Genomic DNA, 15,872 nt, shown 5'->3' on the forward strand with positions numbered 1-15,872 from the left:
TTATTACCATGTGCTGCTGATACTTATGCTTACCACTCCTATCCACTGAGTAACAATCTTATGCAACCATGTTATGAACCTGTAATGGTAAGAAGCATGGTTGGATGGGGCAGAAAGAGGTGGAGTAAGAGCAAAGCACTCTGGAAAAGGGATGGAGCAGGAAGATGCAGGGTAAAGATGGAGTGGGGGCAGAACCTCAGCAAAGCAGGCGTGGAGCACTCTCCCAGAAAAATGAAAGTTGGTGCCTGTGCTCTTCTGATTTGTTTATTTCCAAAGCATTAACATTCAGTCTACAACCCCAAAAGTAGTTATAAACAATACAGCATCGAACACTGAATCTTTAGCTTAGAGAGATAAGGTGAGTGAGGAACTATCGTTTATTGGACCAATCAACTTCTGTTGATGAAAGAAAAAAAGCTTTGAGCCACACAAAGCTCTTCAGGTTGGGAAAGGTACTCCCAGTCTCTAATAAAATGCAAGGTGGAACAGATTGTTTAGCTTAAGTATTAGCACATATTGTAAGAGACTATTCTAGGTAGAGTGGCTGATTTAATACCTCTATAGGCATTGAGCAAAAAGAGGGAGGTTGTGGGTTACAGATTTTTTTTTAGCTTACTGTAATACAGCTTTCTGTACAATTGTTTTTGACATATTTAATTTGGAGGCTTCTTTTGCAGGTAAAAAATGCACCTATGGACACAAATGTAAATATTACCACCCAGAACGCGCAAATCAGCCTCAAAGGTCAGTAGCGGATGAGCTTCGAATAAGTGCCAAATTGTCTGCTGTGAAAACTATGAGTGAGGGAGCTTTGGCCAAATGTGGCACAGGATCATCCATTTCCAAAGGAGAAATCAATTCTGAAGTGAAACGCATTGCCCCCAAACGCCAGTCAGACCCAAGCATTAGATCAGTTGCTGTGGAACCTGAGGAAAGGCTGTCGGTAGCTCGGAAGTCAGAAGCCAATTCTGTCCCTTCTCTTGTTTCCGCACTAAGCGTACCAACAATCCCTCCTTCAAAAAGCCATGCTGTTGGTGCATTAAATACTCGTTCTGCAAGCAGTCCTGTACCTGGATCATCACAATTTACTCATCAGAAATCCTCACTAGAACACATGGCCAGTGTGCAGTATCCTCCAATACTAGTCACCAATAGCCATGGCACTTCTGTTAGCTATACAGACCAGTATCCTAAATATGAATCTTTAGGGGACCATGGCTATTATTCCATGCTCAGTGATTTTTCCAATTTGAGCATAAGCAGCATGCGAAACACAGATTACTATGGGGCTGATGCAGACCAGGGGATGTACTCTAGAAATTCAAGCCCCTGTCCTGACAATCGCTTAAGCCATACAAGCAATGATTCTTATTCCTCTTACAATGATTTGTATCTGGGTGTAGCAGAAGCCAGACCAGAAGACAATGTGAAGGTCCACAGACTTTCATCCCAAAATCGTCTTCAGCCTTTTTCCCATGGTTACCATGAAGCCTTAACTAGAGTTCAGAGTTATGGAACTGAAGAGCCTAAACAACTCCCACGCAAACAGTCTGTTTCCCATTTAGCACTCCATGTCCAGCATCCAGTTGTAGGAGCACGATCCAGTTGTCCAGGAGACTACCCAGTGCCTCAGAATGTTCATCCATCAGCCACTGCACAGCCAAGCCGTGCCTTGGTCATGACAAGAATGGACAGTATTTCTGACTCACGGCTTTATGAAAGTAATCCAATGCGGCAGAGAAGGCCACCTCTCTGTCGAGAACAGCATGCTAGTTGGGATCCATTACCATGTGCTGCTGATACTTACGCTTACCACTCCTATCCTCTGAGTAACAATCTCATGCAACCATGTTATGAACCTGTAATGGTAAGAAGCATGCCTGAGAAGATGGAGCAGCTGTGGAGGAACCCCTGGATTGGGGTATGTGGGGAGCCACAGGAACAGCATATCATTCCAGAACATCAATATCAGACATACAAGAATCTCTGCAATATTTTCCCTGCTGGTGTTGTCCTCTCGGTAATGGAGAAAAATCCCCACATGACAGATGCACAACAGCTGGCAGCTATGATTGTTGCCAAATTGAGAACAGGGCGTTAAAATGTTAGAGCCTCTTTCTGAACACTTAAAGACAAATAGTATTGAGTGTATAGTGAGCAGAATCTGGAGGAAAAGTTAAAAATAAGAGAAGTGGGCAAATCTGTTGTAAATATTTTCTGTCATAAAATTCTGTGCCCTATAGCAATCATTAAATATATGTGAGAGACACTATATACAGATTGTATTGTAAATATAATGAATATTTTAGGATTTCAAAACTAGGGTATTTTAAAAGTATTTTACAGGAAGTGCATACCTTTTTGCATGAATATATTATTTAACTAAGAACAAGGAGGTTACATTTTTAGTGTCTAAAGCTGTACATTCAAAATTATTGTTAGCAATTATATTGCATGTAACAATGTGTAGTTTCAATCTGACTATAAATATATAATTGGCTTTTCAAAATATGCTCTGTACATTCCGGGATCATTAAGACTTCCGCTTTGACACTGCATTCCTCTGTGTCAAATCTTTTTTTAAAAGGATGATTTGCCCACAATTAAAATAATCATCAGTTTGTAAAACAAACCTGATCTAGTCCCTTTTTCACTTTTAAATGTCAACATAACTGGTATTTCTTAGCCTTTAAATTTATCCACCCAGGGCTTGATCTTGTAAGGTGCTGAGCATTTTGGTCCCAGTTCACCACTTGCTTAAATGCTTTGCTGGATTGGAGCCAGAGAGCTCAGCAACTTGCAGAATTGAGTCCCAATTCAGTGTTAAAAATATGATAAACTGTAGCCTTCCTCTTCAGACGTACTGATAGTACATTTTAAGGTCAACTGCAGACTGTCATTTTACTTCCCTTCAAGTGGGAAGGAAGGTAGTAGATATTAATATGTGAATATTCAGTTTAGTAGAAACTGCAACCCTTCTTTTGTGGCTAAGGACAGTGTGGCTGGTGTTTAAAAGGGGAGAGGAGCTGGTTCTGAAAAGGGATGCTACATCTTTGGCTTGCTGCAACCCCTGTCCTACTTTGTACTTCAGATTGACCCAAAGGTATGCATTTTCCTCCTGAAAGCTTTTAAAGCTTTTATTTTGACAGGCAAGAAAAAAATTGTGTGCGGCATTGATTGCGCAACTAATATTTTGCTCAGGGGTGGGAACTTTGTAGCTAAATGCCTCCAGAAGAGGCGTTTATTGGTTTTTTTTAAGCTGCACTGAATGGACGCCCTTTTTGAATCAATGTATATTTCAACATTTTGAACCATTACTAACTCGATATATCTCGAGCTAGGACTTGTTGACTTCTACTGTAGTTTTTTTCATGAAAGTTGAGAAGGCCTGGTTTATGGCCTTTTGTTTCTTCATGAGAAGGTGTGACACTGCCTAAATGTTTCTTACTGTGAAACACACAGAACGTGAGGCTGCAGTCAGGGTTGTTTCTGGTGTTTTGATAATGGCTTGCATGCTGCTTTCTAGTTCTGTTTGTCTGAGGACCAAAGACTACTACATCATTACTTCCACTTGCTACTGTAAAACCTGCATTAAATCTAAGTGTCTCTTGTGGGCTGTTTATCATGTGCAAAATGTGACAAAGTTACAGATGCAATTAAGTAAATGTATTAGTAAATTGGATGTTCACATCATTTCACACATGATATGTATTCTAGCGTCCCCACAGGTACTTCTCAGACTACTTACATATTTTGTCCTGGCCATATCATTGTGTGTTCAAATTGCAATGACTTAAAGATTGTTTTCTTCGTGCCCAGAGTATAAAAAATAATTGTTTAATTAGCTGCAGATCATTGCTATTAATAAAAATAAACTAATCTTCAAAAAGTTAGCATATAGCTATAGAAAAATATTTTTACTCCTGACCAACTTTCGAAACATACCTTAACTAGCATTTTATATTTTTTTAATTTCCTCTTACTTCATATTCTCTTCTATCGTAAAAGCAGCTGAGAGTAATGCCTCAAATAACCAGAAATGACCTTTTGTTTGTTGATACAAATTGTATCTCTTTTTCTTGATTGTATAAAAAAATGTACAAAAACCATCTCTAGATTAACTTCAATATTGCATTTTCACCACAATGTTTGTGACACTGTGTGTCACAGGGAAGTAGCCCATGGGTAATTATGGATCTTTTTATTTTAAATGGGCACTTGTAGTTTATAGACAAACAAGGACAACTTTTCAAATCCACTTTATTAGAGTGTGCACAGATATTGTGTGTACACATAAAAGCATACTATTACGTAAGTTATCTTTAGTCTGTTTATTAAACAAATACATTCTTGCAAAGGAATTTTATGTAAAAATTGTTACTCATTTGCACGTGTTTATAAATAGAACTGTAACAATTTAACTGCTGTAGACCCTGCTTTATTCTTAACAGGTTAATAATACATGTATAATTTAGGTTTAAAATAAGGCTTGTGTACTCACACTTTCCATCTTGCATGGAATTAAATGTGTATGTAGAAAAGTGTTTTCTTTTCCCCCACTACACAAACTCTTGCAAGAGGGTTTGTAGACCTGTATCTCAGCATCCTTTATTTGTAACACTGAGCAGGGGTTGCTGCATAAGATTTTGGATGGTTTATGGCGATAATGTTATCTTATAGGAATTGTGTAGTTAATTAACTCTTTCACTGACTTTAACCTGCTAGTAAATTCAGTCTTCTTCAGGGCCTTGTATTTATTAGGAAGGAATCCTAGTATCAGTCCAACAAAACCTTTCTCTAAGGCACTTCTTCTAACATAAGCCAAGAATGTTTACATTGTGTAGAAATGGGGGCGGGGGGATAAAGTCTTGAAGAAATTGTCTACAGAATTTTTGCTTGTAACTTATTCCTGCTCCTAAAAGTAATAATTTATAAACATGGTTTAGTGTCTCTTGATCAGCTAATTTAACTTACAGCATCCAGTGATCCATGTTTTAATATATCTTCAAATGCTACTTCAAAACACTGACATTCCTTAACCTTCAGTATTTAAGCTTAGATTTCTTCAAACACAGAAGAGTTGATCTCAAGATATACATGATCATCAGTGTCTTATTGTAAATATGATTTTGTATAAATGCTCTTTTTGAGAGCACAATATTTAAATACACTTTTAAATTTGTGTAATAGTACAATTCCAGAGTATATATTTAAAAAGAAAAAAACTCCAAAGACTACCGTAGTCCTAGATAAAGAACAGCAAAAAATAGATAAATAAAATTGGGTGAAGTCCTGATCCACTGATGTCAATAGGGCCAGGTTTTCACCCCAGGGCTCCCTAGCTTGCTGGTCTTTGTGTTCTCCAGCTATTTTACTTTTATGTAATTTATGACTAAAAATTACATTACCTTCAGTTTACTAGGCAACTGAATAATGCTTTGGAATAAACTACATGTATTTCTGGAATGTTACCTGACGTTACTTAATGTTTTTGTAAATATCACATGGTATTTAGTATTGTAGTAGCTTGTGTACATAGATTATTTGACTACTATTAGTCCTGTTGGTGTACTATTGAGCTACAGTAGTTTGCTTTATCCATTTGTAGAATTAAACGTTACTTGTTTAATTGTTGTAAAATTTTATAAAATCTCTTTGGGTTTTTTGGTTGACCCAAATATAATGTAAGTCTTAATGACAAAAAGAGTGAATATGGACGTTAACCAGTACATGGTCTTCGTAAATCACTATACTAAGTGTGCAATGCTCTACCTTATGCTGCATGTAATACATTCACTAGCATGGGTGTATTTTTAGCTGTTTGTAAAGTTTTGATTACTTTAACTGTTTTTAAAATGCAAAGAATGTGTATGGTTGATAAGAACAAACTGTAAAGCAGACTGACTAAACAACTTATAATAAATCACCAAAGTATTTAATTTTTTTAAAGCCAGTTTGCCTCTGATAATGTGAATCTTTTCCTTTTGGAGTGTTTTTTAATAATTAAAAAATCAGAGTGCTCAAGGTATGAATGAAGAAATTTCCCATTTTAGCCACTTCTAAGAATTTTACTGTTAGAAAATATTGGAAGATGGCTTGTATATGGCTCCGTTTCCCAATCACCACTTAAGAAAACTCTATTCGGGGCATACTGTGAGTCTAATATTATTCCACAGCAGCACATGAGAACAGCAGTGAGAGGCTGTTTTGAACTAATTAAGTCCTTGAAGGAGGAGTGCAGTAATTCATATTGTTGTTCAGACCACCATGTGTTCCACCATTATACACTTGGAATTTAACAGTAAAAGTTGAGCTGACAGCTTTTTTTCTTTTAAAAAAATAAAGATGACAGAGCATTTCTCTTGCATAGAGCTTCATGTTGCTGAAAGATTGCTGAGAGAGCCAGCATGTATGTTTATTATATATAAAAATCCCACCACAGTATTTCAAGCTAAAGAATGTAAGTGCACTATCACATAAAAATCACAGCTACATTATTTGGTTAGCTTCTGAAGAAGCACAATCTGTCATTTTGGCCTGTTGTATTCAGAACATGCATGTGGTGATGGTGAAGTGATATAGGTGTGAAAAATCCCCATAAACTTGTCTGAATGTATGTAAAGATTTTGTAAAGATATGTAGTGGCATTGTGAGGCAAACATGGAAGACTTTTAGGTTGATTGTCAAATATTACCTGTTCTCTCCTCCCAATAGTGTGTAAAAGGTTTGCACATATTAAATATGATCAGATCACAATGTTATGAATTATATATTGATTGATTTATTCAATAAACTTTTGAAGTCCCTGAACTTCCTGTTTCTAGTTCATTGCTTTATACATTTCTTTAGATAACTTGGAATATGAAAAGCATTGTGATGTGTCCAAATTTAATTCTAAATTTGTTTGACATTGTTTTACTTACTTACGTTTCCCAAGCTCTTGCAAGCACAGGAGCACATGAGTAACAAGTCCTCCCGTTTCGCTAAAAGAGCATTAAAAGTTACTCAAAGATCTAAGTGCATCTAGGACCAGGGCCAAAGTGAGGCATTTTGCATTTTAAGCTAAAACATTCTAGGGAAAGCTGAAATCACTATTTTTCATTATGAAAAAATGTTGATTGTTAATGAGAAACTGAACTCACAGCATGATGGATGATAAAGGAGGATTTTTTAAATAGTAGATTTCTCTTAATCTAGTCAAATATAAAAGTGACCCACATTGTTTTATTTAGCTTTTTTAATAATCTCCCTTCAGATGAAATCTGAGTTCTTCTTTGAAAGATGTCCCTTTGGGTGCTCCATAGTAGGTGTTGGTGTGTCCCAATGCCATCAACTGGAGTCTTTACAGCAGTGCCTCAGGGGTCATGCATGTGCAGTGCCCATGCCATGTGGCTCCAGCATGTCGTGACCATGCATGCATAGCCTCCCTCCCTTCAATTCCTTCTTACTGTTCCCAGCTTGAGACAGCTCAGCAGTGCTCTTCACTTACCATTGATAGGTTGGTTGGGCATAACTAAGTTTCAGATTCTGGTTCTCCAGAATTTAAACATTGCCCCATCTGCAATGATGCTATATCTGTATTGGATGGGTACTCTACTCTAAACATATCAGATGTCTGGGGGAAATCTCATGTCCTGCAAAATCGCCATTATTGTGTCAAACTGAAAGCATGAACCCACAGAGACAGAGACCCCCACCTCAAACTAATCATGCTGGTGAAATCCCAACATCCAGCCTCTGATCCAGGCACTGAAGCGATTGAAAATCCCCAAACCAAAGGAAGAAACCACCCAGAAAGTGTGCCTCATCAGACAAAGTGCCATCACCGAAACAGTGCACAATAATGAAATCGGCACTGAGCACATGACAAGCACGTAGTGCAGAGAACCTGTGCTGAAGCAACAGGCTTGAGTATGCCTGCGTCATAGAGCTCAGTGTCCAATAGGGTACCGAGCAGTAATGGTACAACCACATCAGTGCAGAGAACTACTCAAAGGCACCGCAACAGCCATCCACACCACATGTGGCATCTTTAATGCATCAGTCAGCACTATATCCATCCATGATGATGATATTGGTACAGATCATGGTGCAGACAACCACAGCACTATCCACTCCAGCACCAAGGTATCCGCATCAGAGGGACTTACTTGTCCCCTCCACATTCAAGTCACCTTTCCTAAGCACCAACACTTCAGCCGGTGCAGCAGCACTGAAACACCGTACATCGCCTACTGAGTTATATCCCCGTTATCATCATCATTGCTAGATAACTTTCTTACCTCAACTGTCCCCTGGCATGGAAGTCTCCATACCATCTGCTCATGCCAGTTTGAGATTCCTATTAGACAGGCATATCCCACCATGGGGACCATATCCATGGATGCCACCACCATGCCATATGTGGCACACCGGGAATACTGAAGCCCATGGGGTTACAGTTACAAGCAGAAACACATTAAGGAGCGCATAATCCAACCTGCTCCCTCTCCGCCACCACAATCTCCATCACCATCCCACCTGGAGGGCAGCTCAGGATCCACAATCACAGCAAGCAGGGCCAGATACATCGCCTGATATGAATTAGGGATGTTAAATATTGGTTAATCAACTATTCAATTAACCTCGTGAATTCTTGGTTAATTGACTAGTCTATACTCCCCAGGGGTGGGGCTGGCAGACAGTGCACTCCAGGCCCACAATCCCAGGGAGCCCCCTGCCACCCTGTGCTGCCGCCTGTCAGAGGCAGCAGTGAGGGGTCCAGGCGGGAGTTGGTCTGTGCAGGGTGCCAGTTTAAAAACCAGTTCTCCTCGCGTACCAGTTGCTTGTCACCCTGCACTATTGCCTCTGGTATGCCCACATCGTGAATACTGTGTTCAGATGTGGTTGCCTCATCTCAAAAAAGATACATTGGCATTAGAAAAAGTTCAGAAAAAGGCAACAAAAATGATTAGGGGGTTGGAATAGGTCCCATTCAGAGATTAAAAAGACTTGGACATTTCATCTTAGAAAAGAGGAGACTAAGGGGGGGATGGGTATGATAGAGGTCTATAAAATCATGACTGGTGTGGAAAAAGTGAATAAAGAGAAGTTATTTACTTGTACCCCTAATATAAGAGCTAGGGGGTCACCAAATGAAATTAATAGGTAGCCAGTTGAAATCAAACAAAAGGAAGTTTTTCTTCATGCAGCACACAGCCTGTGAAGCTCCTTGCCAGAGGATTTCGTGAAAACCAGGACTTTAATATGCTTCAAAAAAAAGAGCTAGATAAATTCACGGAGATTAGCTCCATCAATGATTATTAGCCAGAATGGGTAGGAATGGTGTCCCTTGCTTCTGTTTCTACAGGAGAAGGATCACGTGAGGATTACCTATTATTTTCACCCCCATGGAGCATCTGGCATTGGCCACTCTCAGACGACAGGATACTGGGCTAGATGGACCTTTGATCTGACTCAATATGGCCGTTCTTATGTTCTTACAGAGGCAGCAGCATGGGTTGGCAGCAGCCCCTGTCCCGAGCTTGGTCTGAGCTCCTGAATCCGGTGCAAGCCAGATCTGAGCTTGGCTGCCTGCCTGCCTGGCTCCTAGTACACTTTAAATGGAGAGCAGTAGCGGAGGTAGGTCCTGGACTTGGCACAAGTCAGGACTGAGCCATGCTGTTGACCAACCTGCTAAAAAATTTACTGGTGGGGAGAAGGGGGAGAAATGTGTGTAGTCTATAGTATTAACCGATAAGCTTTTGCTTATCAGTTAATATGTTAATCGACTATACTATTACATCCCTACTACGAATTCATCATCGTCCCCTGATGAGGCAGTGATGCCACCACCACCAATGACAACTGACAACATTACAAGACCTTTTTGAAAGAGTGGCAGCTGACCTTAGTATCACCATGGAGGAGGTAACAGAGTCAACATGAATATATCTTTCAAACTGCCCCATCAGCGAAAATCACCCTGTCTATAAACCCGGTGATAATGGACCCTGCCAAGACAATCTGGCAGATACTGGCTACAATTCCACCCACATGTAAACAGGTGGCTAGAAAGTATTACATCCCTCCCGAGGGCTCCAAATTCTTCTTTACCCATCTCTGCCCTCCCAAACACGCTGGTGGTGGAGGAGACCCACCAGAGGAATAAACAACAGCAATCTTGCTTTACCCTAGCTGACAGGTCCAGTCTCTTACTATGTCTATTTGGAAGAAAAGTGAACACACCATCGACATTATAATTTAGAATAGCAAACTACTTGGCATTACTCAGTAAATATGATTACAACAACTACTCAAAGCTTAACACTTTTATTGAGGACATCTCAGAGGCAAAAAACCAACAATTTAAGGCAGTCATCGTAGAAGGAACCACCAATTTAAGACGGTCATCATGGAAGGACACACAATTTCAAGAACAGCCCTACAGGTGGCTCTTGACATGGCAGACATGACTACAAGATCCACAGCCACCGCAGTTGTTATGAGATGAGCCTCGTGGTTCAACTCCACAGCTTTTCCCCGCAAGGTACAATCAACTGTGGAAGACCTTCCAGTTTAGGGTGAAAAACTTTTCTCCATCAAGACCAATGACGTTATTCATTCTATGAAGGACTCAAGAGCAATGCTTCACTCTTTGGGGAGACACACACCTGCAACCAGGAGACGACAATACAGATATCAGCTATATCCCAAGCCACAGTACACTTACCAGCACCAAAAGCAAGATCATCACCACCACCAAGAGTGTGGTCAAGGAACATCAGTGCAGACACATGCAAATGAACTCGGCAAACCATCCACCCCAGCAAAATAAGTAGATTTGCAGGTTCTTGTCAAGGGCCTGAAACTCTCGACCCACTCCAGGGTCACCATGCTTTAATAAGCCATTCAGTAATCATCTGCTGCCTTTGTACACCAAAAAGCAGTCTATAATGCCAGATAAATGGGTTCTCCAAATGATCTGATTGAGATATACCATCTCCTTTACTTCTGTCCCTCCCTCCCAACAACCTACCTTGCCCTATTCAGGGACCATTCTCGTAATCTTCTGTTGAACCAACAATCCAAACACCTCCTTCAGCTGGGTGCCATAGACTCTGTCCCCCATGAATACAGAGGAAGAAGGTTCTATTCCCAGTATTTTCTCATATAGAAAATACGGGGGTTGGTGTCCTATCCTAGATGTCAAGAGTCTTCAATCAATATGTAAAAAGGCAAAGATTACTATCATCCCAGCACTGGAGCAGAGGGACTGGTTTTTGTCCCTTGATTTGCAGGACACTTATTTTCATGCAGTGTTTTGTGCCACCCACAGATGCTTTCTCTGTTTCATCCTAGGTTCCGACCATTACCAATATATGGTCCTGTCATTTGGACCTTCCACGGCACTGAGAATCTTTCTGAAAATGCTGACAGTTGTCACTGCTTAGTTAAGGAAACAAAGTATTATCATTTTTCCTTACCCGGACAATTGCTTCATCAAAGCAAAATCCGAGGAAGATTCCCATCACAGTACATCCCTGGTCATAGTATGCTTTCAGTCCCTGGGCCTATTAATTAACAAGACAAAGTCAATCCTGCAACCATTGCGGTCAATACAATTCATAAGTGTGCAACTAAATGCGGAAACAGACAAAGCTTCATTACCAAACGACAGATTTCAAAGAATCAAAGACCTAGTAATCAAGCTACAGGTCATACCTCGAGCCATAGTCCATGACTGTCTACAACTTTTGGGGCGCATGGCATCATGCAATCCCGTAGTACCAAATGCACGCCTTTTTATGTCTTGCCCCCAGCGCTGGCTCAGGACAGTGTACAAACCAAACATCCACCCATACACCAAGACTCTCCATCCCTGGAATGGTGAAGGTACAATACTCTGGTGAATTAAGCCCAAAAATCTATGCACAGGGATCCCCTTCATAACCCTTGTTACAGAGGCCTCCCTCACAGGATGGGAAACACATATGGCAAACAGAATAACTCAGGATGTCTAGTCCACAACAGAGAGGACCCTTCACATAAATGTACTAGAGCTCAGAGCCATCAGACATGCCTGTGCCCATTTTTTTTTCCAATGTTGTTGGGCAAACGTATCAGGGTTTACACCAATAAGGTGGCATGCACATTTTATATAAACAGGCAGGGTGGTGCCTATTCCCATGCTCTCTGCACAGAGGCTATTACCCTCTGGAACTGGTGCCTCAAGCCAATTTTCTTCCACAAGTTGATCTGAGGAAGTGGGTCTGGCCCACAAAAGCTCATCACCTAATAAACCATCTTGTTAGTCTTTAAAGTGCTACATCGTCCTGTCTTTTGTTTCTGCTACCTCCCGGGCATTCTCAGCACCACTGTGGATGCTCTCAGCAGAGCCTTACGTCAAGAGCATGAGTGGCAGATGAATGACAGACAGCATACTGTCAACAATTTTCCATCATTGGGGTTATCCCATGATAGACCTGTATGCCACAGTAACAAAGAGTGTTCTTTTCTGCTCCACAGAAGGCATAGGCTTTATGCCTTCCCCCCCATACCTCTCCTCAACAAAACCATCTACAAGGTAAGAAGGGACAGAGCAATGGTCATTCTCATAGCCCCTTCCTGGCCCAGGCAGCCATGGTTCCTCTTCCTCAACAGGATGGCTTATATTTCCCCCAATTACCCTACTGTAGAACCCAGACCTGCTATACGAATCCTGCTCCAAATACAACATCCCTGTTTGCTTATGCGCCATCTCAAGGCCTGGTACGTGGATGGTTCTCGAGCTAGAATTACAATGCGCTGAACAGGTACAAAATGTGCTACTACATAGTAGAGCCAAGTCTACTCAGAAAATATACACCCACAAATGGAAACGATATGCTCAGAGGGCCATGGCACAAAATATCACACCTATAGTGGCACCATTGCCCTCCATCCTTGAATATCTGCTCCATCTGAAACAATTTCATTCATCAATGAGCCTTATATCAAGATCCATCTGGATACAATTACAACTTTCCATACCAAAATCGATGACACTACCATATTTGCACACCCAATGACAAAACAATTCTTCAAGGCTCTTCAGGCCCTGTACCCTGATGTAGCTCCAATGGGTGAACCCTGGAATCTGCACTTGGTGCAAAACGAACTCACCAAACAGCCCTTTGAAACCATGGCCACATGCTCCCTACGGGTATGTCTACACTACAAAGTTAATTTGAACTAACAGACGTTAGTTCGAATTAACTTTGATAGGCGCTACACTAGCAAACCGCTAGTTCGAACTTAATTCGAACTAGCGGAGCGCTTAGTTCGAACTAGGTAAACCTCATTCCACGAGGACTAAGCCTAGTTCGAACTTACTAGTTCGAATTAAGGGGTGTGTAGCCCCTTAATTTGAACTAGTGGGAGGCTAGCCCTTCCCAGCTTGCCCTGGTGGCCACTCTGGGCACCACCAGGGAAACTCTTCTGCCCCCCTCCCGGCCCCGGAGCCCTTAAAGGGGCACGGGCTGGCTACGATGCCCGTGCCAGGTGCAAGCCTGCCAGCACCCAGCTAGCAGACCCTGCACCTGGCACGGCTTGAGCCAGCCACCCGATGCCCCCCAGCCCTCTCCCTCTTCCCGGGACCAGGCTGGCGGCTCCCGGGAGCTTGCCCGGGACCGCAAGAGGCGGGCACCCACCTGGTCTAGTGCGGACATCGTGGACCTCGTCCATGACCTCCGCACTAGGCACAGGACAGTGGCCGTTTAGGGCAGGAGAGCTGCCAGCCTGGCCACCCAGGAGCAGGTGTGCATGAAAATCAAGGTGGTCCACTGAGACCCCCGACCCTGAGCTCTGAGCTTACAATGGCCGTACTGGGTCAGACCAAAGGTCCATCTAGCCCAGTAGCCTGTCTGCCGACAGCGGCCAACCCTAGGGACCCTGGAGGGGATGGACCGAAGACAGTGACCAAGCCATTTGTCTCGTGCCATCCCTCTCCAGCCTTCCACAAAGTTTGGGCAGGGACACCACTCCTACCCCCTGGCTAATAGCACTCCATGGACCCAACCTCCATGACTCTCTCACTTCTCTTTAAACTCTCTTCTAGTTGTAGCCTTCACAGCCTCCTGCAGCAAGGAGTTCCACAGGTTGACTCTTTGCTTTGTGAAGAAGAACTTTCTGTTACTAGTTTGAAGCCTGCTACCCATTCCTTTCCTTTGGTGTTCTCTAGTCCTTCTATTATGGGAACTAATGAAGAACTTTTCTTGATGCACCCTCTCCACCCCATTCATGCTTTTATAGACCTCTATCCTATCCCCCCTCAGTCTCTTTTCTAAACTGAAAAGTCCCAGTCTCTTTAGCCTCTCTTCATATGGGACCTGTTCCAAACCTCTGATCATTTTAGTTGCCCTCCCCTCTCCCACCTCCTTTTCCCAGTCTCCCCGAGTTTTGTTCAATAAAGTGATTCTATTTTTGACCACACGTTTTCTTTATTTTGTACATCAGAAAGGGGGGCTAGGGAAGGGTAAGTGGAAGGAGGTGAGGGAGGAATGGGGTACGAGCCCCCGATGGGGAGGACTGGGCAGGCTCTGCGGGCTTCGGGGGGTGGAAGCTCTCCTGCAGCCCCCCAATTGCCCTCTCTCCCCAGATGGCAGCCTGCGGCAAGTGCAGCCGGTCTGATGGCTGAGTGCTGTGATGTGCCCAGTGTGGGCACTCAGGGCACTCCAAGCCAGAACTGCTTTGCAAGCGGGGAACCCCTGAGAACTGTCTGTCCGGGGTGGGGGTTGGGTCCCTTTAAGTACAGCCCTCGGCTAGCCTGAGGCAGCAGCTCCATGCTCTAAGTCCTCATCTGATGCCCTGCCGGCACTGCTTCCGGCCATCCTTAACCCCAGTTCAGGGTCCACTTAATGTGGACATGCTAGTTCGAATTAGCAAAACGCTAATTCGAACTAGTTTTTTAGTCTGGATCCGTTAGTTTTAATTAGCTTAGTTCGAATTAACTAATTCGAACTAAGTTAGTTCGAATTAGCGCTGTAGTGTAGACGTACCCTTCTTTACCTATCAATGAAGACTGTCTTTTAGTTGCCATTACCTCAGCTCAGCATGTGGGAGAAATAGTGGCATTAATGGTCAATTCCCCATATACCATCTTGTTCAAGGACAAAGTAACCCTCCGTACCCATCCCAAATTTCTGCCAAAATAACAGTTTTCCTTTCATATAAATCAAACCATTCACTTTCCCATATTTTTTCCCAAACCCCATGCCAATCAATTTTGAAGCAAAAATGCACACACGTGATGTCTGTAGGGCACTATCCTTTTACATACACAGAATGAGATCCTTTAGATCTTCATCAAAACTATTTGTTTCATTAGCAGAACATAGTAAGGGGGAGGCTATATCGTCCCAGAGACTCTCGCATTGGATTTTGGACTGCATCAGATTCTGTTACAAACACAACCAAATAATTCCACGTACCTGAACACGTGCTCACTCCCCCACAGTGGTGACCACATCAGTGGCTTATCTTCACAAGGTTCCCATTGTGGACACATGGGCCTCCGAACAGACATTCGTCAAGCACTATGCACTTTCTCAAAGCCCTCTATTCACAACCAGAGTGGTCAAAGCTGTTTCATCTACTTCTACAGAATACTTACCAGATCCAAAGTTCCTACCTCCATGAGACATATTACAGTCATCTGCTGTGGAGCACCTACAAGGACATCTCTCTCGAAGAAACTATTCACCTTAGCAGTAACGAACGTTTTTCAAGATGAGCGTCCCTGTGGGTGCTCCACTACCCTCCCTTCCTCTTCTCTCCTTTGGAAATCATATACAGACTGGGTTTCCAGGTAGAGAAGGAACTGAAGGGAGGGGAAGCAGCACATGCATGGTTAT

The 15,872-nt window shown here is 42.4% G+C and overlaps 1 protein-coding gene across 5 annotated transcripts in view; it reads left to right on the plus strand.

The window, feature by feature from the left end:
* ZC3H12B (zinc finger CCCH-type containing 12B) overlaps positions 1-11,837 on the plus strand; it is a 116,588-nt gene extending 104,751 nt beyond the window's left edge. For all 5 annotated transcript variants that reach the window (XM_075940830.2, XM_075940829.2, XM_089781624.1 and 2 more), the window contains one exon: positions 678-11,837. In XM_075940830.2, coding sequence (XP_075796945.2) covers positions 678-2,101 — 1,424 coding nt within the window. In that variant the 3' untranslated portion in view covers positions 2,102-11,837. The remainder of the gene's footprint in view (positions 1-677) is intronic.
* The last annotated feature ends 4,035 nt before the right edge of the window (positions 11,838-15,872 follow it).

This window comes from Pelodiscus sinensis, chromosome 13, assembly GCF_052426305.1.
Source record: "Pelodiscus sinensis isolate ZL-2025 chromosome 13, ASM5242630v1, whole genome shotgun sequence".
NCBI lineage: Eukaryota > Metazoa > Chordata > Testudines > Trionychidae > Pelodiscus > Pelodiscus sinensis.